The sequence below is a fragment of the Grampus griseus genome, assembly GCF_964374135.1.
Source record: "Grampus griseus genome assembly, chromosome: 18".
In the NCBI taxonomy this organism is placed as follows: Eukaryota; Metazoa; Chordata; class Mammalia; order Artiodactyla; family Delphinidae; genus Grampus; species Grampus griseus.
Genome location: NC_139012.1, coordinates 375,610 through 402,655, shown reverse-complemented (window position 1 = coordinate 402,655; position 27,046 = coordinate 375,610). Strand labels below are relative to the sequence as shown.

The 27,046-nt window shown below is 43.6% G+C and overlaps 1 protein-coding gene across 1 annotated transcript; it reads left to right on the top strand.

Moving 5' to 3' along the window:
- Positions 1-823: 823 nt before the first annotated feature.
- Positions 824-26,154, top strand: UPF3A (UPF3A regulator of nonsense mediated mRNA decay; the record flags this gene model as incomplete). The annotated part of the gene is made up of 10 exons (XM_082675648.1): positions 824-1,030; positions 1,734-1,840; positions 3,462-3,568; positions 4,748-4,846; positions 4,981-5,091; positions 8,482-8,537; positions 8,627-8,785; positions 13,730-13,890; positions 15,602-15,896; positions 26,002-26,154. 10 exons carry the CDS (start codon positions 824-826, stop codon positions 26,152-26,154), a joined length of 1,455 nt encoding a protein of 484 aa, XP_082531774.1.
- Between the last annotated feature and the right edge of the window lie 892 nt (positions 26,155-27,046).

Here is a 27,046-nt window from a genome sequence, read left to right as displayed (position 1 = left end):
AATGTGTGGAGATAAGGCCCTATTTTGAGTGCCGTGAGTCTGAGCTACTCCAGTCCTTGCCACCTGAGTCCTAGGGACCGTCGAAGTGAGGCTTCTTTCTCTGCGGCCAATTTCTTCTCTCAACTCTGGGGCATTTATTCTACTCCGCAGAGGAAAGCCATGTACTGATCTGTGCTGTTTGTCAATCGCTTGCTTTTTCCTGAATGTAATTGCTACTCTCTGATGAAACGTTCAGATTTCCTTGGAAAAGACTAAATAGCTGTAAACACTTTATTAAGCATGTGTATGTCATTCTCTGGGATGTTTAGCCAAACGGCCAGCTCTTCTCGGTGGGAAAGAGATCCAGCCCTGCACAGCCCAATTCAAGGCTCCCGCTTGAGCCAAGTCCTCAGGTCCCGAATTTCCCGCTGACCCGCTCCTGGGCGAGGCCGCCAAGCCCCCGTCCACCCCCAGACCCTTCTAAGTCGGGCTGCAAGGAGACCAGGGCATGGGCCCCGAGCTGACCGCGGCTCTCGGGGCCGCCCCCGCAGGGCCAGGGCCCGCCCTCGGCAGCCCAGCTCCAGCTGCAGGTCCTGGCCCCGCATACGCCCCCCCACCCCCGCCCCCTCGTCCAGGAGCCGAACGTCCCTCCCCACGCGCGTCCCCGGGCCCCGGACGGGCGCGGCAACGGAAGTCGGAGTACGGGAGAGGGATGCGGAACTGCAGCCAGGGACGGGGGAGGGGGCGTGCGGCCTCTGAACAGTGGGGACTGGGTGGGGCGGCCCAGTCCTCGCGAGATTTCGGCCCTGACGAGAGGCTGAAGCGGCTCGGCGGCGGGTCTGGGATGCGCTCGCAGAAGGAGGGAGAGGGGGGCCCAGGGTTGCCCGTTACTACGCGGGGTCCGAGCGGGAAGGAGAAGCCGTCGCCCACAGAAAGCCACTTCCGCCGGGAGTCTCAGCGGCGGGAGCCTGAAGCGCCAGTAGCCTGGTCCTCCGGCTGTGGGGGCGGTGCGGTCGAACCTCGCGAGGAAAAGAGGACGGTCCTCAGCAAGGTGGGGGCGGGGCGGTGTGAGGGGCGGGGCCGAAGGTGCGGTATCCCTGCGCTCCGGGGCGGAGCCGCGGGCGCTTCAGCACCGCGGACAGCGGCCGGGCCGCGCTGCGCTGCCCCCGCGGCGTCTGGGCTGCTAGGGCGCCCTTGACGCGATCTTTTCTGGCTTTGGAGGAAGAAAAGTCACTTCAGCCTGTAGGTGTTTCCCGTCGAGGCTGGGACGCTGGGCTTACCAGTGCCGGGCAGTAGCCTTCCACGTTGCCGAGGGTCCGGTCCGGTCCAGGGGAGACGGCGCAGCCGGGAGAGCAGAGCCCGTGGCGCTGGAGTGGACGCGGGTGGACCCTGCGGGCGGGAGGCGGAAGGTGCTGCTGTGGATGTTGCCCTGCAGGTACCTTACCTCCTGGTAGGGAGCGTGGAGGCGGGCACATACCAACAGTTATCTGGTTTTAATGAAAAGATTTTATGAAAAACGGCTGCTATGCCCAGCCTTTTCTGACCTCACCGATCCCTTTTACATTATTCAGCCCTTGTTATTCTTTTGACAGCCATGTTCTCCATGCATATGTTCCTTAATCTTTACTAAAATGCGTGTTTCTGCTGGACTCCTGGGTTAGATTTTACTCTGAGCATAAACACAGGTGACCAAGCTTTCAGGTAAGCTTAATACAGTACTAGCGAAAGGAAACCCAGCCAGCGTTTCTCCCCAGGTGGTCATCCGGCGGCTTCCTCCCAGCCTCACCAAGGAGCAGCTGGAACAGCAGCTTCACCCCCTTCCTGCACACGATTACTTCGGGCTCTTTACTGCTGATCTCAGGTGAGAAGATGTTACCAACGTTAAGAGGCTGAGAGGGAATTCCCTGGTGGCCTAATGGTTAGGGCTCGGAGCCCGGGTTCAACCCCTGGTCGGGGAACTAAGGTCTCACCAGCTGTGCGGCATGGCCAAAAAAAAAAAGGCTGAGAGGTTTTGTCAGTTGATGGTAAAGGAATATAGATAATAGCCATCTCTGTTTCCATCTTCGTTCCCACATATATGCGGAAATCAGTGCAGGCCTTTATTTCTGCACGTTATTTCTAAGTAGGCAGATAATTAAATTTCCCTAAAATAGATTTGAAGATCTCCGTACCACCACCATAGCCTAAAAAGGAAAGCAGTCTAACAATGTATTTTTTATTTTGGATATCACTAAACCTTACTTCATATAACCTTTTAAAGTAAATTGTATTAAGATATAAGAAAGAAAAGTGAATAAATAATAGATGTATAACCTAATGAATTTTTACAAGTGAACACACCCATGTAACTAAGACCAGATAAAGAGGCAGAATATTCCAGACCCCAGCAGCCCCTAGTGTTCCCTTCTATCACTGACATCCCCACCCTCAACCCACGCCCACTAAGTTATATCTTTTTCAGTTACCTTTTACAGCTTGGTAGGAAGATGTTTCTGACAATAATTTAACACTTCAAAATCTCCTTTTTATTAAAAAAGAGAGCAGACCTCAAGTTAGCCCAACAGATGACAGTTCAGCTAGAATTTGGTGATTTTCACTATGTGATTTCTTATTATCTTTATTATTCTTTTTCTCTTCAATATCATGAGTTCTCATTTATGGTAGCCATTATAAACTTTCCTTTTGAATAAATACATTTAAGTAAAAAAATGTCAGTTCGGTCAAAGAAAAATATCACAGGTAAATGTAGATTTGGTTAAAAAAAAACACAACATAAACATGATTTTTTGAAATGACTAAAGTTTAGGAAAACTAGTACAGTTACAGGAGGTCAGGCACTGGACTCAGAGTGACTCAGATTGGAATCCCAGTCCCACCATTTTACTAACTGGTCCCTCTGTGAGCACCTAATTTCTCTGAGCCTCAGTGTTCTCATCTGTGAAATGGGGTTGAAAGTTCCCACCTATGAAGGACATTGGTAGCTGTGAGCTAGAGGGGAAAGGCTTAGTTCTTCTGTAGATCCTATGCCATGTGCTACAATAAATACCCTTTTAAGATACCTAAATGTGTTCTCTAAATCAGTAAAGGAGCTCATTTACAATACAACATTTCCTTCTCTGAATGAATCGTGACTAGGTTGTATTGCAGTCATGATATGTGATTAGGGATGATCTTTGAATAACCTTGCCTTTGATTTTCTACCTCTGAGCACCAGTATTTTAACCCTGGCTCTGTGCAGTAGAAAAACCAACCTAAAGTGTCTCTCCCAAATCATTAAAAAGATCTCGGTTAATATTTTGTTCGTTTTTGGTTTATTTGCTAAAGAATATCCAGATTGCTGTAATTAACTGACAAATGGTTCTTTGGCATAAAGGTTTTATCTGAAGTAGTTTGTTGTATCCAGAAAAGAAGAAAAAAAAAAAAGACAAAATTAAAAGAAGTCTTAAGTTTTTTACTGTTTTCATTGTTATCTCTTCTTTCAGTCTTTATCCTCATCTCTATTCAAGAGCATACATTAATTTTAGAAATCCTGATGACATCCTGCTTTTTAGAGATCGTTTTGATGGATATATCTTCATTGACAGTAAAGGTTGGGTCATTGGCTTTTTAAACTCTTTATTGTAATATCTAAGTACATTAATTAAGTTTTGCTGGATGTTTGTGAATTTTAATTGAGTCCTTAGATGCTAATCTAAAATAAATTCATAAATTTTGAGTATGTTATTGTGATTATGGGTTTATGTTAAAAATTAAAATTACATATAAACCAAAGAATTAATAGCAATTTTGTGTAGTAGTGACAACCTAGTTAGGTATCATCATCAGAGAATGAAGTTTTTCACATAAATGAGTTTTCTGGATAAGTGAACTTTTTACTCTTTTACGTTCCCAAAGTAAATTATTTTATCCTGGTACTATGTACTAGGCATCATGGATGCAGCACTGAAAATGAAGCAGACATTGTCCCTGTCTGTCTGAAGCCCTGCTCTCCTCCTGGTTCTTGACTTTATTCTGAGTAGTTGAGGATAAAATAAATACTCAAAAGTGTCTTCCAGATACATGAGAGTTAAAGTATCATAGCCCTCTGGCAAATGTGAAAGTGATCACTCAGCGGGTTTGGCAGCAGGGTGGAAGTGTTCCCTCTCTCCGTGAGGCAGATGCTGTCTGCGAGCGTTTCTGTGTGTCTGTTCCCCGCCACCCCTACATAACAACAGAGTCAGCTTCAAATGACTTTCATTCTAGATTTTTCTATATGAAGCAAATCTTACCTGGATATCATGAACACCCTTTGAAACCCTCTCTTTTAGCTGAGTGTCTCTTGTAAACAGAGTCATTTCCTTGAACTCATATACCAGATTGATAATTAAATTAACCTTTTAAAATTAAAAAATGTAAGATGTTACTAGGACACCTATTGAAAGGTATTCCAAAATAAACTCTTTGGTGGGAGAGCGATAAGGTTTATTGAGGTAGAAATTACATATGGTAAAAAAACCACTTTAAGGTATACAGTTTAAAGAATTTTGAATGTATTCAGTCATGTAACCACAACTACAATATGAGGAATTGTGTTATTTAGTAAATAAGTGCTCATCCTTTGTTTAAATCTGGAGTTTGATGTGCTAAGATTACTGTTACTTGAAAGTATAATTATATTTTAAACAGTAATATTGTCAATGCTATGCTCAGTGCTTAAGTAAGCTAGACTATTGTTTTAAAATGAATACAGAATTTCAGAATGGCTTTTGTAATTTGTTTCCTGTTAAAGGCCTAGAATATCCTGCAGTGGTAGAATTTGCTCCATTCCAGAAGACAGCCAAAAAGAAGCTAAAGAAAAAAGACACCCAAGCTGGAAGCATTGAAGATGGTGAGTCCTTTTTCAAATGCTGGATTGTGAAACTGCATTAAACACATTGGTCAAATTAAACACATTGGTCAAATATAATTTCTCTCCCTATATGGGGAAGAATATATTTATTTTCTTTCTATCTTAATATACAGATCCAGAATATAAGAAGTTTTTAGAAACTTACTGTGTGGAGGAGGAGAAAACTAATGCCAATCCTGAAACTCTTCTGGGGGACATAGAGGCAAAGACAAGAGAACTTATTGGTCTGTTTTGCTCATTTTTTTCCTCTTTATTGAGATATGTATTTATAGAGTATATATTTGTTTTTCCTTTTTCATGATTATTATAGAAAATTGACACATGTGACAGGCTTGGCAGAAATACAGAGTATTTCCCAGTTTTGACAAAAGGAAAAGGGTAGCAGGATGGTAACTTGGGAAAATATTTCTGAGCATCTGTTGATGGAGGGAGAACACCTGAGTTTTCAGTTACAGTCACTTTGTTTCAAAGTTATGACGCTTCTGAATGAGCAGTAGAGAAGACATTGGAGTGCTGTGTGCCGGGCTGCATCAGGTAAGCTTATGTCTCAAAGTTGAAGTCAGTCATCTTTGCAAAGTGCAGTCATAGAAAGGAGATGCTTTGCTTAAGTATGAGGTCATCTTGCTGTTGTTCAAAAAACTATTAAGGCCCCTGAGCGAGTGAGGCAGATGAGTGGATAAGCCCAGCCAGAGCACAGAATCTGGTTTGAATCAGGCCTTCAACCCTCTAGCCCCAAGTGGAATATTTTGGAAATGGCTCTCTCCTAGCAGCATTCCCCCAGAACTCAAGAGTAGACGTGAAACTCCTTTCTCTATCAGGCAACCTGTTTGTCTCTCCCAAACATGCTTGTAAGTGTCTCCCTTCCTGCCTCTGCCGGGGCTGGGGCCTCACCGTGCAGCCCGGTGCCCCTCCCACCTGTTCTGCCCTCCCTTCCCCATGCCTACCTCCTGCTCACCCACCAAGACTTACAGGACAGAATGGTTACGCTGTTGATAATTTATCTTCTTATTTGTCTGTCTCTCTCTGCATTAACTCTCCTCTCACTTTGTCTCTCCACCCCCCAAGAGAACTGTATTTTTGTCTTTGTAGTCTTAGCATGTAATTGCTTGAACAAGTTTAGGTATTTGAGTAAATTAATAAAACAAGGTTAACATTAGTGAAGCGTTCTTCGTTAGTCTAGTAATGAAGTTCTGTATTTTATAAGAGGTGATTCAATGTGAGGCTCGAAGGATCTTTAATCACTAAAGTATTTATGGAGATGTGCTTAGCACATGTTGACTGGGTACCGACTCTGAGCCTGGGCACGGGGACAGCACTGGAACAGGACACACAGGCTTCTGCCCTCATGCAGCTGCCCTCCTACTGGGGCGACTGCAGCAAACACATGCAGAAATGCTCAAGCCAGAGTACTTCCGCTTGTGATAAGTGCCACAGACGTAATGGAATAGAATAATGGGATAGAGAGAGGCCCTCTGAGACTGTATTTGAGCCGAGACCAGCTGGGCCAAGAGATGGAAGAAGGGGGAACTGCAAACACAAGGGCTGGAGGCTGGAGCTCTGGGCCTGCAGGAGCGGGGCGCACGCCTGTGTGCTTGGCACGTGGTGGGCAAGGAGCAGAGTGGCTGGAGAGGTGGGACCACAGCATGATGGGCTGGATTTTATTTGCGGGACAGCTGGGGACCGAGGGAGTGATGTGGTCTGATTGATTTTTTTTCCCCGTCACTCTGGTTGCTCCATAAGATGGAGAAGCTGGGCTCTGGTTAGGAGGCCCTCGCTGTTGTCAGGAAAGGCTGCTTGAATGAGAGCGGCAGAGTCAGCATGTGTTCTGGAGGTTGAACTTACCAGACCGGCTGAGGATTGGGTGTGAGGGTAAGAAAGCAGAAAGGATGAAAGCCTCCAGGAGCCTGACTTGAGCAGATCAGTGGGTTATGGCACCAGGACTGACGTGGGGAGGAAACAGTATTGAGGGCAAATCGTGATTTCACTGTAGAACATGATAAATTTCAGAAGAGTTAAACGAAGCAGCGAATTAGAAATTATTTACAGAACTCACCCTCCTCATCCTGTTTCTTTACTGCTGCTTCTTAAATGCCCTTGTACAGGGCCGCTGCAGGGAAGTAGCAAGATCTTCCACTTCTGGGCAGTTGTTAGATATCCACTTGCTGATCACACACACATCCCCCACCAGAGTCCAGCCACCCTCCTGCAGAGGAGGGACGAGCCTGTCCTCTCCCGTTCCCAGCATCTCGCCCAGTGCTTGGTGCACAGTAGGTGCACCGTAATTGTTTACTGAATGAATAAATGTGACTTAGAATCCACTAGCCCAGGACGAGCCTGTAGAACTGTGACTCCTCTTTCTGCCTATTTAAATTTAGTCTTAATCAGGCAATTCGTGGCAAATGCCTTTTTCTTTTCTTAGATTTTGACCTTCAGTGGATTCTTATGGTCAAGGCTGAGCAGTGTGGGTTAAATGCAAATGTTAGTTCACTCTGAAGTTGCAGATTAGTGCAGGCATATCAGGGTCTTCAGAGCGCGGACAGACCTGGGCTCAGGTCCCAGCTCTGAGACTTAGCAGCCGTGGGACCGGCTTCCTCATACGTGGTTGTTGCCAAGCCTAGTAAGCGAGAACGGTTCTACTGTTGGTTAAATCAGTGTTGTACTGCGTGGTTGTGCATCTTGTATTTAGTAAATGATACACTTTTATGGCTTGTAAAGCACTTTCTTATACAGGGTCCTATTTACCCACCACATCAGTCCTTTGGGGGAGCAAGGCGGGTGTTTGTAAGGAAGGAGGGAAGGCGGGTGGAGCCTCAGCATCGGCTCCCCAGCCCCACCCGGGTAGGTCTCAGCTCTGCCCTAGTTGACAAACCCAGAACCACCGCCGTACAGGGCAGAGTCCTCACGCCTCTCCAGCCCCGCCCTGACCCCATGGGTGCCAACATCTGTGGGTGCTTAAGTCCCCTGTGTAAAATGGCATTATATTTGCACGCAGCTTACCCACATCCTACTGTATACGGTAAGTCATGTCCAGATTACTTGTAATACCTGATACACTGTGAATGCTATGGAAATAGTTGCCACTGAGTTGCAAAGTCAAAGTTTTGCTTTTTAGAACTTTCTGGAATTTTTCTCCCATATGTTTTTGATCCACAGTTGGTTGAATCTGCGGATGTGGAACCAGTGGGTACGGAGGGCCGTCCGTATATAAATACGTTACAGCGTTGGGGAGGTTTAATGTATTGCTCTCGGTTTAACGTATTGCTCTCGGTTTAACGTATTGCTCTCAGTTTAACGTATTGCTCTCGGTTTAACGTATTGCTCTCGGTTTAACGTATTGCTCTCAGTTTAATGTATTGCTCTCAGTTTGCTTTTTTGCTTTGCACATTTTTGTGAGTAATGTATGGGACTCCCTTAAGACTCAGGAATTAAATGCCTAGTGTGTATAAGTCTGTCAGTGCCTCCAAATTGCTTGACTTTATAGTGATAGAGTAGGAAAGTTTTAAAATGATATAGTCTTCCCTTAATTATTTTAAAGATTAAATTGAAAGCAAGTATTTAAAATAAAGAAATCTTATGTTAGAGTTAAACACTACATTGCAATTTTTGTATTTTAGCTAGAAGAACCACACCTCTTTTGGAGTATATTAAAAGTAGAAAATTAGAAAAGCAGGTAGGTCTGGCCTTTTACCCAGTGAATAGCCTTCTTGTTCCCATCATGTCTGTGCAGACAGTTTATACACATACTTTCCACATCTTTAGAGAATTCGAGAAGAAAAGCGAGAAGAACGGAGGAGGAGGGAGTTGGAAAGGAAGCGCTTACGGGAAGAAGAGATAAGAAGGAGAAGGGAAGAGGAGAGACGTAAGGGGAGAGCAGCGGAAAAACAGCAGAAAACTGCTGAGAAAGAAGTAAGGAGGAAGGTAATTTTGAGGAGACATTTCATTTCTTTTTTCCAAAAATGGTTCAACCTTTTCGGTATTTTAGCTCTTCAGAACTTGCAGGACATTTTCATTAGTGTAGTCTTTCACAATTATAGTTCTTTTTCTCTGTTCTATGACAGTGGTTCTCAGATGGTGTTCCCTGAGCCCCAGGCTTTCTTGAGCTTGCTGTGTTTGGGGGACCACATGGGTGGAAGAGTGGGCGAGGACCAGGCTCCTGGGTGTGGCAGAAGCACTTCACGCAGAGGAGCCCACATTTAAATGTCGTAGGCTGGGCTTCTGCTTATATTTGCCTTTCAAGAGAGATTTCCTAACTAAAACACGACACATTTGAAACCCGCTGGCTTCGTGTCTACTGGCCTTTCTTCATGCCGACGGACTCAGAGAACTGGGTTGTATCATTTCTTTTGTGGTAGCAGCAATGGTTTCTACATCTCTTGCCCAATTTTCCCTTTGACTGATGCATTCATTTATGAGGGTGGTTTAATTCCCACAGAGGGAATTATCCTCTATGTAAAATTTATTGCCTAAATTGGGGTCAGCCCCTACCTTCTTAGTATTCTGCTCAGATGACTTTAAGCCTAGATTTCAACCGCATGTGAATCTTACCTCTTCCACAAAGGGTTTAAGGTGCCTTTTAGGGATTCATTAACATTGTATAATATAAAGGAAAAAAATGGAAGGTCAGGACTTGAGGGAACAGAGGCAGAAAGGAAAGGATAGGGAAGAGACCACAGTTGCCGTAGTTGAGCCATAGATTTGTTTCTGATATGCTCGGCAGTCAAAAACAGAAAAGTTGATCAGAAATGTAATTTTCACTATCCATGAGGAGAAAACATGCCATTTCTTCAAGGAAAGCAAAGCTTTTTCTAGGCCTTTGCTTCTAAACAATGTCTCCCGTAGGTGGTCCTATGGGGTTCACTAGCAATGGAGGGGACTTCTTAACCATATTCCTGTGACACACACAGCCATCTGTATCGATCAGAACTGACTGGGCTATGCTGCAGTAAAAATAGTCTCAAGGTCTCATTGGTTTCGTGCAGCTAAGGTTCTCTTCTTGTTCACATTACGTGTCCATTGTGCATTGCTCATCATAGCCATTCAGTGAGCCAAGCTGACGAGGGTCCGTCTTGCATTTGCTTCCGCAGTCGTTATGAAGTGGAAGGAGGTGTGTAACACAGCAGGTTGCACACTGGTTCTTAAACCTTCCACACAGAAGTGGCAGGTCCCATGTGCCCACATTCCACTGGCCAAAACGCGGTGCACGTCCCCACCTACTCTCAAGCCGAGGGACATTGCAAGTGCTAGGAGGAAAACCTGGAATAGCTGATGAACAGCACTAATGAATAACATAACCTCTGAAGACTGTTGCTTGAAGTGGCTCTTTTAAGTTCAAGGATTTGCTGAAAAACTCAACCTGATGGAAGGTGTGGGCCAGGTCATGCTGCTGCAGCACGTTTACTGCAAGGATAAAGCCTCAGCGGGCAAGATGAGTAGGTAGCTGTTTGGCCCGCAAGGAATCAGCCAGAGTGAGTTCCTTCATTTTGGCTTTGATGACAGTTGTTACAGATCCATGTAGTTTTAAAATCTCATAATCTGTTAGTAACATTGATGAAATTGAGGAGCCCAGTCAAGATTATTAAATGAAGATCGTCCATCCCACCTCTGCCAGGACATGGACCTAATAATGGGCGTAGCCAGGGTGTCCCTCTGGAAATAACTCTGAGACTGTTCTCTGTTTGTCCATGTGGTTTAAGTATGAACACAGTTCTTCATAACAAAAGTGTAGCAGATATACTTCCTATAACAATCATATGTAGTCTCAACAGTATAAACTAACAGCCCTTGAAAGATAATAAAATGAAACCTTAATATTACGGGAAGGCCTTTGTCATCTTGGAAAGACAGCTCTGTCATGACCAGGGGGCAAGTAGGTATCCATCTACAGGTATGCAAATATTGTCTAACCTTTTCCTTTACCTTTCTCAGCAAAGAATAATAGCACCTAATGCTTTATATTCTGAAAAGCATTTTTGTCAATAGCTTTGAGAGTTTTTCAAGAAGAATCATTAAAACGTGTAGCCTACAATTTTGCCTATAATTTTAAGTAAGACTTACAGTATTTGGAATATAGCATTTTATTTTTACATGTTTGAATATGGAATTAGAATCCAAAATAAACCAAAGACATAAAAGCAAATGATGTCAAAAAGTAACTGTGGGGCTCTTCATACAGAAACAAAGAAACCAACACAAACTGTGGGGCTCTTCATGCAGAAACAAAGAAACCAAGTAACTGTGGGGCTCTTCATACAGAAACAAAGAAACCAACACAGACACAGCAAGAGAAAGGCTTAGTCTTACTGAATCTGGTAAAACAGAATCCTGGTGGCAGCTTAGACCCCAGTAACGTGGGCCGCCCACAGCTCTGTCCTTCGAGTGTCTGGTGTTCTGACCTGACAGTACATATTTGACTCCCAGGGTGGCCTTTAGTGAGCATCTGTGCTCAATTTGGGGATCTCTGACCTAAGATTCATCTAGAGAATTCAAATTAAAAAAAAAAGAAGAAAACCTAAAAAATAAAACCTGTAAAAAAAACCCAAAAGAATTTGTATTAATACCCTAAAAGTAGAGAGGCAGAGAGAGGTCCTCGTGGCTGTTGTTAATAGTAAAGAAGAATGATTCAAGGAGAGCCACCCAGTGGTTTATTTTCCTCTGAGACTTGAGAACTAAGCAGTGAGCTCAAGTTGAAGTAGGAAGTCAGGTTACCAAAGTCACAAGTAAAATTCCCGAATACTGTATATAAATTGTAGGCTATAAATACTGTTACCTGAAAGAGTTGTGCGATCCTTTCCACGAAGCTCTTTAGAAACAGAAGTGTGTGTGAGATAGGTTACACGCATGTAGAACAAGCATAGATGTGGGCTGCACGGGGACACTTGGCCTGACCGCCCCCCCCCACCGGCTCCCCTCGCAGGGAGCTTCCCCCCCACCAGACTCACGCCCTCTCATGAGTAGCCCCCCCCCACTGTCTGGTCCCTGCCTTCCCTGACCCCCTTGAGAAACCATTCCCCCTCCTCCCCTGCCCCACACCTCATTGTCCTTTTAGTCTGTTTATCATGTGTTTGTAGCGTTTCATACCACCTGAGATTATCTGGTTCACGGTTTTCTATTTTTGTCACTGTGTATACCGTCCTCCCACCCCCATGGCCACCATCGCCTTGGCAAGACTATCAAGTGTGAGTCCTTAATTGTGGGCACTTGTCTCTTACCCACAACTGCGTTCCTAGCCCTGAGCCCAGGGACTTTATCCCAGTTCATGGCACACAGCTGCTAAAACCCTTGTAATCTCTGGAGTGACAGGAGTGTTCTCTGTATGCTAATGAGCTGACAGGTGGCTGGGACCCTGGATAGCTTCAGGATGGGAGCTGCTCATCAGAAAGACCAGGCGTGATTATAGCATTGGAACCTCCAGCCCCATCCCCACCTCTAAAGAGGGAAAGGGTTGGAGATTGAGTTCAGTCACCCATGGCCAGAGGTTTAATCAATGATGCCTGTGTAACGGCGTCTCCATAAAAGTCCCTGAAGCGTGGGGTTTGAAGAGCATCCCAGCTGGTAAACACACGTATCCCACTGCCAAGGGGGTGGAGCCGAGAGAGCCCTGTGCATCTCTCCATCGGGCTGTGCCTGATTTGTATCCTTTATAATAAACCAGTAATAGTAAGTAAAGCACTTCCCTAAGTTCCATGAGTCAGTCTCATTCAAGAACCCCCTGAATTTATAGCCGGCCAGTCAGAAGTACTGGTGACAACCTGGGACTTGCAACTGGCCTCTGAAGTGGGGACAGTCCTGTGGGATATGACATTAATTCCAGGTGGATAGTGTCAGAACTGGGTTGAGTCATGGGACACCCAGCCTGTGCTGGACAGCTGGGGAGGTGGTGTTGGAAAAAGCTTTGGCTTCAGAAATATTGTAAAAACAGTTCATAGGTGCACAAAATTATTTGTTGGATGGATGGAGACTTATACTGTTGCACTGCCCTGTGGTTTGCATATATTAATTTTTTAATTAAAAAAAGATACACTGTTGTCTGAAAGGATCCCCCACAGGCAGGGAACATAGTCCACTGATGAGAAGCAGCTGGCAGCGTTTGCCTGACGGTCTATGTTTCATCCTTAAATGGACTCGTTTAGTCTAGGTGTATCTGTGTGTAGTTTTTGTCTGCTGCAACTTACATAAGTTCACTTTTATAAGTGAGAACAAAATTCTCACAAGTAGACTTCAGTTCATGTTCTACAAACTGACTGTACCTGTGGTACTTAACGTTCAAAGAGCAGGAACAGGGAGGAAGAGGCCTAATTTCATACCTAAACGAACGTATCATAGGAACCTTCTAAATCTGTTTCAAGAAAGAGAGTAATAGGTGTTTTTAAAACTATTCTCAGTCATTAATATAAAGCCATCCTTTAAAAAAATTTTTTTCCTTATTACTGAAGTAATACATGTTCATTTTAGAAAAACTGGAACCTGTAGATGAAAGGAAAGAAAATAATTTCATTTCTGCCAACTAAAAATAATAACTCTTAACACAGTGTTGCAAGCCTTTTAGAGGTTTTTCTATGTGTGTGAATGAACATGCAAATAGAAATTGGATCATTCCACTTTGTAACATTCTTTTCTTTGTTAATGTAATATCTTTTTTATCACATTATCCTAAATTGTTTTTCATAACTAGAAAGTATTTCATTGAAAGAATGTTCCCCTGTGTATTTAACCAAAAACCTGTTCATTGGACCTTTAGCTTATGTTTTTTTGCTATTCAAACGTTTGGGCTCAATGTTGGTGTATATTTTAAATTATTTATTAAATACCTTCTTTTATAATATATTCCTAAAGTGATATTTTACTATCATTATAATTTCTCAGCTTCTCAAGAAATCAGAAAAGGGAGAGGAGTCAAGCAGTGAGAAGCCCAAAGAAAGAGGAGAGGAAATTGACACCAGAGGTGGGAAACAGGAACTCGGTCCCAGCTGTGTAGTCGTGAAGCCCAGGCCCTTGGAGAGCTCGCTGCAGGAGCTCAGGGAAAAGTGAGCCGTGCTTTTGTTTCTCTGACCACGTTAAGCACCCGAGGTTGTCATCGAGTTGTGGTTGTATATCCTTTGTCAGTATGGGTGCTTGTATTTCATAATCTACCTGGAATTCAGGAGTTTGCTGGGCTGCTCTTGCCCACACCTTTGTCTCTCCTTGGCCAGCAGTCACGCTGATGGTGGACTGCTCAGTCTGCATCCTCGAGGCTGTCTTCAAACAGGGAAGTGTCCTGGTATTGTTTCCTCCATATCTCCTCTCCTGGTTATTCTCTTGGATTCCTGCCTCTGCACTTCCATCTTCAAGATCTCCTTCCCACTCTCTTTACTTGGTGATTTTATCAGTTTGTAATTTTCCTCTGTCTTTTGAGATATCTTGCCCTTTTGATCTTCCAGACCTCCTTCAGTGTAGCTGCAGAATTGTAAATTGGAGAGCCCAGCCTTTTAGGTGCTGGAGATCTTCTGTGATACAGAAATAGAGTCCCAAGTGCTGCCCTTTCTCTGTTGGAGTGGTCAGTCCTCTGGTCCCGCCAGGATCTGCCCAGCAGCCGTGGATGCTGGTGTCCACTGGCCCCGCCTCTACGCGGCGGGGGTGTCCCCCGTCTGCTCACGCACAGCGGCTCATGAGAGGAGTTTGAGCAGAGTGCTCTGGGGACGGGATGCACGGCAGCCTCAGCAGGGAGCCCCTCCCTCCTGGGTCCACAGTCAGGGGGCCGTGTGCAGCTGGGATTCTTGTTCCCCTGACCCAAGGCTCCTCCCCATGTCCTGCACGTGGGTGCCTGCAGAGCTTCCTGGAGCCCAGGACCACGCTGCTCAGAGGGGTGGCTAGGGGTGAGTTTGGAGGGGAAATGGCAAGGTCGTGGGATGAGGCTGCTTTTTGCCCAGAATCACAGTACTCGGAATGACTTCTTACGACCTTTCTTGCACGGTTGTGATAAAGGTTTTGTTTCTTCTTTATAGGGATTCTGGTTAATTGGTTTGTTTATAAGATTAATTTGTGCATGACTATCAAATCTGTGAGCATTCTGGTTTATGTTACGGGCATATCTCTTATTATTGCTTATGATACAGCAGCGCCTTTGGCATGTTTCTGGCACAGATTTGTGCTTGTAGCTCTTTTTGTTCCCATCAGCCCTGCTGCCATTGCGTGCGGGGAGCCACAGACGTACGTATATGAGGCTCGTGGAGAGAAGGACTTTAAGAACCAGATGAGCTAAGAAGCAACTTATTTACTTACTATTCCTTTAATTCAGTTTGATATATGCATGCATTAATTTTTTTAGTTAATTTTAGCTCTGCTTGGAACAGAAACTCAGCTGTAAATACCAGCTCTGTGTCACGACGGATGTGCACCTGGGCTGCTAGGAAAGTCCCTTGAGTACTTTTAGTCTCATTTACTTTATCTGTAAAAAAAAGGGAGGATTATATTTACTAAGAATTATAAAAATATGTGTATATGGTACCTTAGCATAGTGCCTATTACATATGTGTGACTCAAGTGTAACAGTAAATATTGTTATTACTATTGTTTATTCATGTTTTCAAGTTTCTTATTGAATGCCTGTCGTGTGCCCGTCATGTGCAAACTTGGCACTGCAGTGATGAGCAGACTTACATATCCCCTGTCTGCTTTTGAACTTATAGTCTGGAAGGGAAGACGGGTAATTGACAAGCAGTTTATGGAAGGTTATTGATAATTTGTGTTGAATCACAGGTCAGAAAATGACAGTGATAAAGAGCAAAGGGGCGTGGAGAGAAGATTCCGAGAAAAAGAACTTGAAGCACAAAGATACCACTTGGATGACAGCAGAAAACATAGAGCTCACTATGAGTTGGATAAGTTTTCAGGAAGAAGCAAAGAAGAGCTGAAAAGGGGGAAAGGATTCACCCCAGACCGAGGGAAGAAGGGGAGCCAGGATGGGGGCGGCCCTGTGGGGGCAGCAGAGACACCAGGAAGGGAGAAGAGTGAAGATGAGCTGGCACCCAAGAAGGAGGACACGGGAAGCAAGGTTCTTTTATTCACTGGGGATAACCTTTCACTTCATTTTCGTCTGCTCAGAGTATCAGCTGTAATCCTGCAGGCTTACAACTGCTTTTCCAGACAGAAATGTTTTATCTAACCAAGAGTCTTGAGGTGTCTTGAGGTGCAGGATCGTAGCTTCTGACAGCGTCCTAGGGAGCTCACTGCCCTGAGAGTCTGTATTTGCAGAGCAGTTATTCTTGTCCAGTGAGAGGCACCAAGTCCTGAAATGAAACCAGCATCATCTTTGCTCAGAGAATCAATTTTTTTTTTTAACCAGGAAAGAAAAAGAACCTTTTATTTAGTATAAAACTGGCACATTCACACTATTTGCTTGAGAATAAGTAATGGAAAGATTATACATTTTACCCCTAAGACAGTAAGGAAAATATTAATGACATGTCATGGTGCTTTCTTTTACATCATTAACAGAGTTACGATTTTTTTAAATTGAAGTTTAGTTGATTTACAATATTGTGTTAGTTTCAGGTGTACAGCAAACTGATTCAGACATTTTTTCCAGATTATATCCCAATATAGATTATTACAAGATATTGAATATAATTCCCTGTGCTATACAGTAAATCCTTGTTGCTTATCTATTTTTATGTATAGTAGTTTGTATCTGTTAATCCCATACTCCTAATTTGTCCCTCCCTCCTTCCCTCTCTCCTTTGGTAATTATAAGTTTGTTTTATGTGTCTGTGAGCCTGTTTCTGTTTTGTATATACTTTCATTTGTATTATTTTTAGATTCCATATATAAGTGATATCATATAGCATTTGTCTTTCTCTGTCTGACTTAACTTCACCTAGTATGACAATCTGTAGGTCGATCCATGTTGCTGCAAATGGCAGAATTTCATTCTTTTTTATGACTGAGTAATATTCCATTGTATATATACCACATCTTCTTTATCCATTCATCTGTTGATGAGCATTTAGGTTACTTCCATATCTTGACTACAGCAAGTCCCCTACATATGAATGAGTTCCATTCTTAGAGCATGTTCATAAGTCCAATTTGTTTGTAAGTCCAACAGAGTTAGCCTAGGTACCCAACTAACACAATCGGCTATATAGTACTGTACTGTAATAGGTGTATAATACTTTTCGCACAAATAATATATAAAAAAACACAAAAAATAAAACATTTTTAATCTTACAATACAGTACCTTGAAAAGTACAGTAGTCCAGTACAACAGCTGGCATACAGGGGTTGGCATCAAGTGAACAGGCAAGAAGAGTTACTGACTGGAGGAGGGAGAGGAGGTGGGAGATGGTAGAGCTGAAGGGTCATCAGCAATAGGAGATGGAGGGCAAGCTGCAGTTTCACTCACACCTGACATTGATGGAACACACGTTTGCATCTTTGAAAGTTTGCAACTTGAAGGTTCACATGTAGGGGACTTATGTATTGTAAATAGTGCTGCTGTGTACATTGGGTGCATGTGTCTTTTCGAATTAGAGTTTTTGTGTTTTCCAGATATATACCCAGGAGTGGTATTGCTGCATAATATGGTATCTCTATTTTTAGTTTTTTTAAGGAACTTCCAAACTGTTTTCCATAGTGGCTGCACCAATTTACATTCCCACCAACAGTGAACGAAGATTCCCTTTTCTCCACACCCTCTCCAGCGTTTACTGTCTGTATACTTTATAATGATGGCCATTTTGCCCAGTGTGAAGCGATACCTCATTGTGGTTTTGATTTGCATTTCTCTAATAATTAGTGAGGTTGAGCATCTTTTCGTGTGCCTGTTGGCCATCTGTATGTCTTCTTTGGAAAAGTGTCTATTTAGGTCTTCTGCCAATTTTTTTGGATTGGGTTGTTTGTTTTTTTGATACTGAGTTTTATGAGTTGTTTATGTATTTTGGATATTAACCCCTTGTTTGTCACATCATTTACAAATATTGTCTCCCCTTCTGTAGGTTGTCTTTTCGTTTTGTTGATGGTTTCCTTTGCTGTGCAAAAGCTTTTAAGTTTAATTAGGTCTCATTTGTTTATTTTTGCTTTTATTTCTTTTGCCTTGGGAGACTGACCTAAGAAAATGTTGCTACGATTTCTGTTGGAGAATGTTTTGCCTATGTACTCTTCTAGGAATTTTATGGTGTCATATCTTATATTTAGGTCTTTAAACAATTTTGAGTTTATTTTTGTATATGGTGTGAGGGAGTGTTCTAATTTCATTGATTACATGTAGCTGTCCAGCTCTCCCAACACCCCTTGCTGCAGAGACTGTCTTTTCTCCATTGTATATCCTTGCTTCCTTTGTCATAGATTAATTAACCATAGATGTGTGGGTTTATTTCTGGACTCTCTATTCTGTTCCATTGATACGTATGTCAGTTTTTTGTACCATGATGCTTTGATTACTGTGGCTTTGTAGTATAATCTGACATCTGAAAGTGCTATGCCTTCAGCTTTGTTCTTTTACCTCAGGATTGCTTTGGCACTTCTGGGCCTTTTGTGGTTCCATATACATTTTAGGATTATTTGTTCTAGTTCTGTGACAGATGTCATGGGTATTTTGATAGGGGTTGCATAAAATCTGTAGATTGCTTTGGGTAGTGTGGCCCTTTTAACAGTATGAATTATTCTGATCCAAGAGCATGGGAAATCTTTCTATTTCTTTTTTTTTTTTTTTTTGAGGTACGCGGGCCTCTCACTGTTGTGGCCTCTCCCGTTGCGGAGCACAGGCTCCAGACGCACAGGCTCAGCGGCCATGGCTCACGGGCCTAGCTGCTCCGCGGCATGTGGGGGCTTCCCGGACCGGGGCACGAACCCGTGTCCCCTGCATTGGCAGGCGGACTCTCAACCACTGCGCCACCAGGGAAGTCCTCTATATCTTTGTATCATCTTCAATTTCTTTTATCAGTGTTTTATAGTTTTCAGCATATAGATCTTTCACCTCCTTGGTTAAATTTATTCCTGGGTATTTTATTTTTTGACATGATTTTAAATGGGATTGTTCCTTTACTTTCTCTTTCTGATATTTCATTGCTGGTGTAAAGAAACAACAGATTTCTGTGTATTAATTTTGTATCCTGCTACCTTGCTGAATTCATTTATTAGTTCTAATAGTTATGTGTGGAGACTTTAGGTTTCTCTATAGAAAGTATCATGCCATCTGCAAATAATGACAGTATACTTCTTCCCTTCCAATTTGGATACATTTTATTTCTTTTTCTTGTCTGATTGCTGTGGCTAGGACTTCCAATACTATGTTGAATAGAAGTGGTGAGAGTGGGCATCCTTGTCTTGTTCCTGAATTTAGCAAGAAGGCTTTTAGGTTTTCACCATTGAGTATTATGTTGGCTGTGGGTTTGCCATAAATTGCTTTTATTATGTTGAGATATGTTTCCTCTATACCCACTTTGGTGAGAGTTTTTATCATGAATGGATGTTGAATTTTGTCAGATGCTTTTTGTGCATCTACTGAGATAATCCTGTGGTTTTTCTCTTTCTTTTTGTTAATGTGGTGTATCACATTGATGGATATGTATATGTTGAACCATCCCTGCAAGCCTGGAATGAATCCAACTTGATCATGGTGTAATGATTCTTTTTATGTGTTACTGGATTTGATTTGCTAATATTTTGTTGAGGATTTTAACATCTATATTCATCAAAGATATTGGCATGTAATTTTCTTTTTTTGTAGTGTCTTTGTATGGTTTTGGTATCAAGGTGAGGGTGGCTGCATAGAATGAATTCGGGAGTGTTCCCTCCTCTTCAATTTTTTGGAATAGTTTTAAAAGGATAGGTATAAGTTCTTCTTGTATGTGTGGTAGAATTCCCCACTGAAGCTGTCTGGTCCTGGACTTCTGTTTGTAGGGAGTTATTTTTTATTACAGATTCTATTTCACATCCAGTGATTCGTCTGTTAAAATTATATGTTTCTTCTTGACTCAGTTTTGTTAGGCTGTATATTTCTGGAAATTTGTCCATTTCTTCTAGGTTGTCCAATTTGTTGGCATATAACTGTTCATAGTGTTCTCTTATGACTTGTATTTCTGTGGTATTAGTTTTTATTTTCATGTCTTTCATTTCTTATTTTATTTATTTGGGTCCTCGCTCTTTTCTTGGTGAGCCTGGCTAGAGGCTTGTCAATTTTATTGATCTTTTAAAAAAAACAGCTCTTGGGCTTCCCTGGTGGCGCAAGTGGTTGAGAGTCCGCCTGCCGATGCAGGGGACACGGGTTCATGCCCCGGTCCGAGAAGATCCCACATGCCGCGGAGTGGCTAGGCCCATGAGCCATGGCTGCTGAGCCTGTGCGTCCGGAGCCTGTGCTCTGCAATGGGAGAGGCCACAACAGTGAGAGGCCCACGTACTGAAAAAAAAATACAAAAAAAAAAAAACAGCTCTTGGTTTTATTGATCTTTTCTGTTGTTTTTTTAATCTCTATTTCATTTATTTCCTCTCTGATCATTAGTATTTCCTTCCTTCTGCTAGCTTTGGGTTTTGTTTGTTCTTGTTTTTCTAATTCTTTTAGGTGGTAGGTTAGGTTGTTTATTTGAAATTTTTCTTGTTTCTTGATGAAGGCCTGTATCGCTATGAACTTGCCTCTTAGAACTGCTTTTGCTGCATCCCATAGATTTTTGTAAGGTTGTGTCTTCATTTTTTTTTGACTCAAGGTATCTTCTGATATCTTCTTTGATTTTATCGTTGACCCATTGGTTTTTTAGTAGCATGTTGTTTAGTCTCCATGGGTTCATTCTTTTCCCATTGTCCTTTCTGTGGTTGACTTCTAGTTTCATACCACTGTAGTCACAAAAGATGCTTGAAGTAATTTCTGTCCTCTTAAATTTTTTAGGCTTGTTTTGTCACCTAATACATGGTTTGTCCTAGAGAACATAACATGCGCACTTGAAAAGATGTGTATTCTGGATTTTTTTGGATGCCGTGTCCTGTAGATATCAGTTAAGTCCAACTGGTCTATTGTGTCATTTAGGATTTCTGTTGCTTGATTTTCTGTCTGGATGATTGGTCCAGGGATCTGATGTCAGTGGGGTGTTAAAGTCTCCTGCTATTATTATATTATTGTCAATTTCACACTTTATGTCTGTTAGTATTTGTTTTACATATTTAGCTGCTCCTCTATTGGGTACATGTATGTTAACAAGTATAATATCCTCTTCTTGTATTGATCCCTTTATCATTATATAATACCCTTCGTTGCCTTTCTGTATGGCCTTTGTTTTAAAGTCTAATTTGTCTGATATGAGTATTGCTACTCCCGCTTTCTTGTCATTTCCATTTGCATGAAGTATCTTTTCCCATCCCCTCACTTTGTCTGTGTGTGTCTTTCACCCTGAAGTGAGTCTCTTGTAGGCAGTATATTGTAGGTTCTTGTTTTTTTATCCAATCTACCACTTTTTTGATTGGAGCATTTAGACCGTTGACATTTAAAGTAATTATCAATAAATATGTACTTACTGACATTTTAATCCTTGTTTTCCAGTTGTTTTTTGTAGTTCTTTGTTCATTTCTTCTTCTTCTTCTTTTTGTTTTTCTTTTTGTGGCTTGATGATTTTCTTTTGTGGTATGCTTGAGTTTCTTTCTTTTTGGTTTTTGTGAATCTATTGTATATTTTTTATTTGTGGTTACCATGGAGTTTGAGTATTTTAACCCATCACTATATCTATTTTCTTTACACTGATAGTAATTCAAGTTCAAAAACATTCCAAAATACTTACATTTTAAAACTCCCCTCCCTCACATTTTGTGACTTGTAATGTCCTGTTTTACATGTTCATGCTTATCCTTTTACTGTTAATTGTAGTTATAATTGCTTTTACAATTTTTTTATTGTTTTTTAACCTATGTACTGGCTTATTTAAGTGATCTCCAATCATTTTATATACTTGCCTTTCCTATAGATCCTTGCTTCCTTTCTATTTAGAGAAGACCCTTCAATATTTCTTTAAGGGTAGGTTTAGTATTGCTGAATCCTTTTAGTTTTTGCTTGTCTGAGAAATTCTTTATCTCTTCTTCTATTCTAAATGATAATCTTGCTGTGTAGAGTATCCTAGTTGCAGGTTTTTCCCTTTCAGGACTTTGAGTATATCATGCCACTCCCTTCTGGCCTGAAAGTTTCTGCAGAGAAATCAGCTAATAGCCTTCTGGGGGTTCCCTTGTAACTAACTCCTTGTTTTTCTCTTGCTACCTTTAGAATTCTCTCTTTATCTTTCATTTTTGTCATCTTAATTCTGTGTCTTGGTGTGGGTCTGTTTGGATTCATCTTGTTTGGGACCCTCTGTGCTTCCTATACCTGGATATGTGTGTCCTTCTTTAGGTTTGGGAAGTTTTCAGCCATAATTTCTTCAAATACATTTTCAATCCCCTTCTTTCTCTCTTCTCCTTCTGGAATCCCTATTATGTGTAGGTTGGCACATTTTATATTATCCCATAGATCTCATATTTTGTTTTCATTTTTTTAAAATTTGTCTTTCTGTCTTCTTCTCTGATTGGGTGATTTCCATTATTCCATCTTCCAGATCACTTACACATTCTTCTGTGCCACTTAGTCTGCTGTTCATTGCTTGTTTTTTCTCTCAGAAATTGTCTATTTTTGGTTGCTTCATCTTTATAGTTTCTAGTTCCTTGTTACAGTGATCTACATTTCTATCAATAATCTTTCGTAATTCAGGTAGCACCTTTATTACCTCCTTTTTGAACTTGGGGTCCAGTAGACTGATGAGCTCTGTTTCATTATTTGTTCTTTCAGGAGATTTCTCTTGTTCTTTTAATTGGGAGTTCCTCTGCCTTTTCACTCTACTTAATTTTCTCTGTCTCTAAGAATTTAGGAGCAAGAGTTATCTACTGAGGTCTTGAAAGTGTGTTTTTATGTGGGACTGTCCCTGTGCAGACGGTGTGTATTCAGTGTTTTTGGTGCCAGGGCTGGTTTTGGTATGCCCACCAGCCACGTCATTCCTCAGGGTGTGCTGTCCGTAAGCCCCTTGATAGGGGTGTGGTCAGTGTTGTACTATACAGAGCCTGGGCTGGCTGTGAGGTGGGGCCTCCTCTCTGCTCCGTGGCTGTCATTGCCCTGTCGGGGGTGGGGGCTCTGCTCCCCAGTTGTTGGAGTAGAAGCCCTGAGGGTCGAGTTCAATCAGGCTCTGTTGCTCTTGAGTGTCTGCCCCAAAGGAGGTGAGTGCTGAAGCAGCTGAGGCCACAGAGGACCTAGGCGTCACCTGTGTAGGTGTCCACAGTTCTGCTCAGAAGCAGCCTGGGGTCGCATCCTTTTCTCTGTTGTGTTCATCCCAGATCTCACGCAAGGCTGTGGTGTGGAGTAGGCTGGGGCTGGGGGTTGGGACGTCGTGGGTACAGGAATTGAGGTGGCTGCACTGCTGTGTGAGACCTGTCTGCCCCAGATCCAGCACTAAGCTGCCATGTGGACTGGGCGGAGCCAGGGGCTCACACTGACAATGGCTGTTGCCGCCCCACCTGGACCCCACCCGAGACACAGGTCTGTCTCTTCACTGCTAGGCCGAGTCTCTGCCCAGATCTCATGCCAGGCTGTGGTGTGCAGGGAGCCATGCCAGGGTGTTCACCCCTTCAGGTCTGGAGTGCAGAGAGGTGGCAGCTGTGACTGCAAAGCTCTCTCCGCCCTGACTGTCAGCACGCTGCACACAGGCACTCCTTGTGAGTAGAGTCCCAGCTTCTCCAGCACCTCTGTCTGTCTCAGCGGATTTCCCAGCAGGCAGGGGGGCCGTCTCCTCCGTGCGGGACCCTAGGACTGGGATGCCCAGGGTGTTGCTCAGCCTGCCTGCTCCCCGGGGTGAGGGTCCACCCACGAGGACTTTCTCCTCCTTACAGATCTCCCCGGGGCACAGGTCCTGACCCGGTGCCTTTCCTTCTGTCCAGGCCAGTTACATGGAGCTGTTTCTTGCAGCTTTGGCTGTGTAGAGGGTCTTCTCCCAGTTTCTATGAGAACCATTCCACAGGTAGATGTGTTTCTGATGTGTTTGAGGGGGGAGATGATCCCCCTCCAAGAGCGTTCTGATTATTAGTGGGTAATGAGGTAGCCGTAAACACCCAGGCCAGCTCTGCACAACTGGCATGGCATTGGGATCACAGCGTCACAGAGGAGCACTGTAACGGGTCATCTCCCTGCCAGGCCCGGCCCCGTGGTGCTGGCCAGCCCTCACAGCCTGGCGTCCAGGTGAGCCGAGGGCACGGAGGCCTGGGCTGCAGGCCGTATCCACGTGCCCCGCCACCCCCGACCCTGGCAGCCTCCCTCTGTCCTGTGTCTGATTCTGTCATTTCAGGAAGCTGTAGAAATGGGAGCACAGCATGGAACCTTTTGAGGCTGGCTTTTTCACTCAGCATAATCCCCACAGATCCATCCAGGGGGTGGTGGGTATCAGCGATGTTGATTTTTATTTATTTATTTATATTTTTTATAAATCTATTTATTTATTTTTGGCTGCGTTGGGTCTTTGTCGCTGCGCGCGGGCTTTCTGTAGTTGCGGTGAGCGGGGGCTACTCTGTTGCGGTGCGCGGGCTTCTCCTTGCTGTGGCTTCTCTTGTTGCGGAACGTGGGCTCTAGGCGCACGGGCTCAGTAGTGGCTCACGGGCTCTAGAGCGCAGGCTCAGTGGTTGTGGCTCACGGGCTTAGTTGCTCCACGGCATGTGGGATCTTCCCAGACCAGGGCTCGAACCAGTGTCCCCTGCATTGGCAGGCGGATTCTTGACCACTGCGCCACCAGGGAAGTCCCGCTATGTTGATTTTTAAAGTGTCTGCAGTGAAGGCAAGGCCAGCCCCAGCCAGAGGGAGTCTTTCACCCTTGACCAGCCCCGTCCATCTACTCAGAGGTTTCTGCAGTTACTGTAGCCTCAGAGCTTTCTGCTGGGTTCGTTCACGCGAGCACTGGTTTCTCACCTGCCTCTTCATTTAGCAGCAGTGAGTGACGGGCATTGGCACAGCTTTGGGAGTGGGAACCCGAGGTGACTCTCCCGCTCAGTTAAAGCTGTGGTGCTGTAGTGGCGATAAGATGCTATGTGTCATAGCTCCTTTCTCACGAGGTGAGCTGCGATGTCCTTCTAGAATCCGTCTGTACACACAGACATTACCCTGCGAAAGCAGAGCCATGCTTTTGGCCCCGGGCAGAGGTGGTGTGTGAAGCCTGTCTCTCTGTCTACATGGGATTCGGGTCTGTATGGCCTGCCAAGCCCTTTCCCACCCTTCTCATTGGCCAGGCTGATATTAAGGAAAAGAACATTCTGGTAAACCCCATGGTGGTAACTGTGGGGCCTCCACACACAGCCCAGGAGTGGGCAAAGGTGAGTGGTGAGCCCTGGAGAAACAGCATAGGACGTGCCCACCCGAGTCACACTGCCTGGCCCCTAGGTGGCCGTGGAAGGCTACGGCTGCTGCTCCGCCCACATGAGCAGACGGCTCCCTCGGGTGGGTCCACGGCAGAGCTGGCTGGCTTCCCCAAGGCTGGTCCTGGCCTGCAGAATCTCTTTGTCCTTCCCTGGCTTTGCTTTCCTCATTCCCTGAAGCAGTTTCATTTCATTTTATGTACTGTATCCAGGAATGTTTTTATCCCACCACCTCTAAGAGATTAGTATGATGGCTGGTTAGCATTTTCCATAAAGGGGACAGTTGAGGAATAAGCTACACAGAAATTGCTAATTACAAATGTGTGTGACTGTTCAGGTCATAGCTCTAAAAAGCCACATCTCTAGAGACCATGCCTCATTATGTTCCAGACTTCGCATCCACCCTGCGTGGCGAGTTTGAGGGGCTGAGATGAGTGTGTCTGAGTTTTCACCTCTCAAAATAGGAGGGAATGCCGTGATTGTATTAATTCCACAGAGTGTTCTGGCTTTGAGCAGTAACAGTTTCCCAGACACTAACTTTACTTACAAGTTATTATTAACTGTCTTTCTTTTTCGTGGCTCTTTTTTTTTTTAATCTCAATGCCTGATTTCTGAGATAGTGCTGTGAAAAAGTCTGATTTTTAGCTTCAAGACTGATTTTCTTTAGATAATTAGGATTATCAGGCCCTAGAAATAGATAGACCTGTCGCCCCCTCCTGTATTGCTGGCCCTTGGAAGAGTAACACGCCCTCTGTCCTGGCAGGACCGACCAGGCTTGCAGCTGTACCAGCCCAGAGGTGGCATCCGAGCCCGTGAATGTGATGGAAGACCCCCTGAGGAGGGCCGTGACGGGAGGAGGGATGAGGTGGAAGATTCACCAGGGGCTGGAGCTGAGAAGAGCGAAGAGGCAGAGTGAGTCAATGTGCATGTTGGTGACGTGGGTGGTCTCCCACCCACACTCTGTGGATTAGAGAGGGCATTCCTTCCGGAAGCATGTAAATTAGCCTGGAATAAAACCGACAAGGTGAAACTACTCCTTATAGAGAAACTAGAACTATAAAGGTGGCATAGAGATACCTAGAAACCATTCTCAAGCGATCTTTTAAAACTTTGAACAGAGTTATAGATTTGGCCATTTCTGATATAAACTAGTATATGTAATTTAGCCAAAGCAGAAGAAAAATAATCTCCTTCAGAAAGTAGCAAAGTATGACCAAAACCAGAAGAAAGCTAGTATTGTATCAGTGTGAATTCTGAAGCATTTCAAACATGGTGTAGGAATAACTTGGACTTTCAGTTTTACACATTTGTAAGTCAATGGTCTGTATCTCATTGTGCTTTTTGTTGGTTTTCTGTGAGCTGTAGTTTCTGGAGAGTGAGCAGCTCTCATTTCTCATAACCATTGTAATTCAGTCGTTCATGCACCTTCAGTCGTAAGGATTAGCTGAAGCCTGTCGTGCTGCATTCCCTCTGATAGGAACTTTAACACCGTATAAAGCCCAACAGCTTTAATTGTTGCCCTTTTAACAATACGGCCACTGAATTAACAAAAAGAGTCCAGTCTTTTGATGGAGTGCTCATGTTTTATAACATAAATGGCATTATTTTAGAGAGGAATATTTAGGTATGGCATCTGGAGTCTTTCTTTTTGCAGTCTGAGGCAGTTTTTCCATAACTTAGTATAGTTTTCTGCAGCTGTGCATTCTACAGTATTTTTTCCTTTTAGTGAAATTTTTAAATGTTAATGCTTTTGGCACTGTGCTTTGAACCATTTATTAAATAAAAATTTTAGTTGCTATGAATTTGAA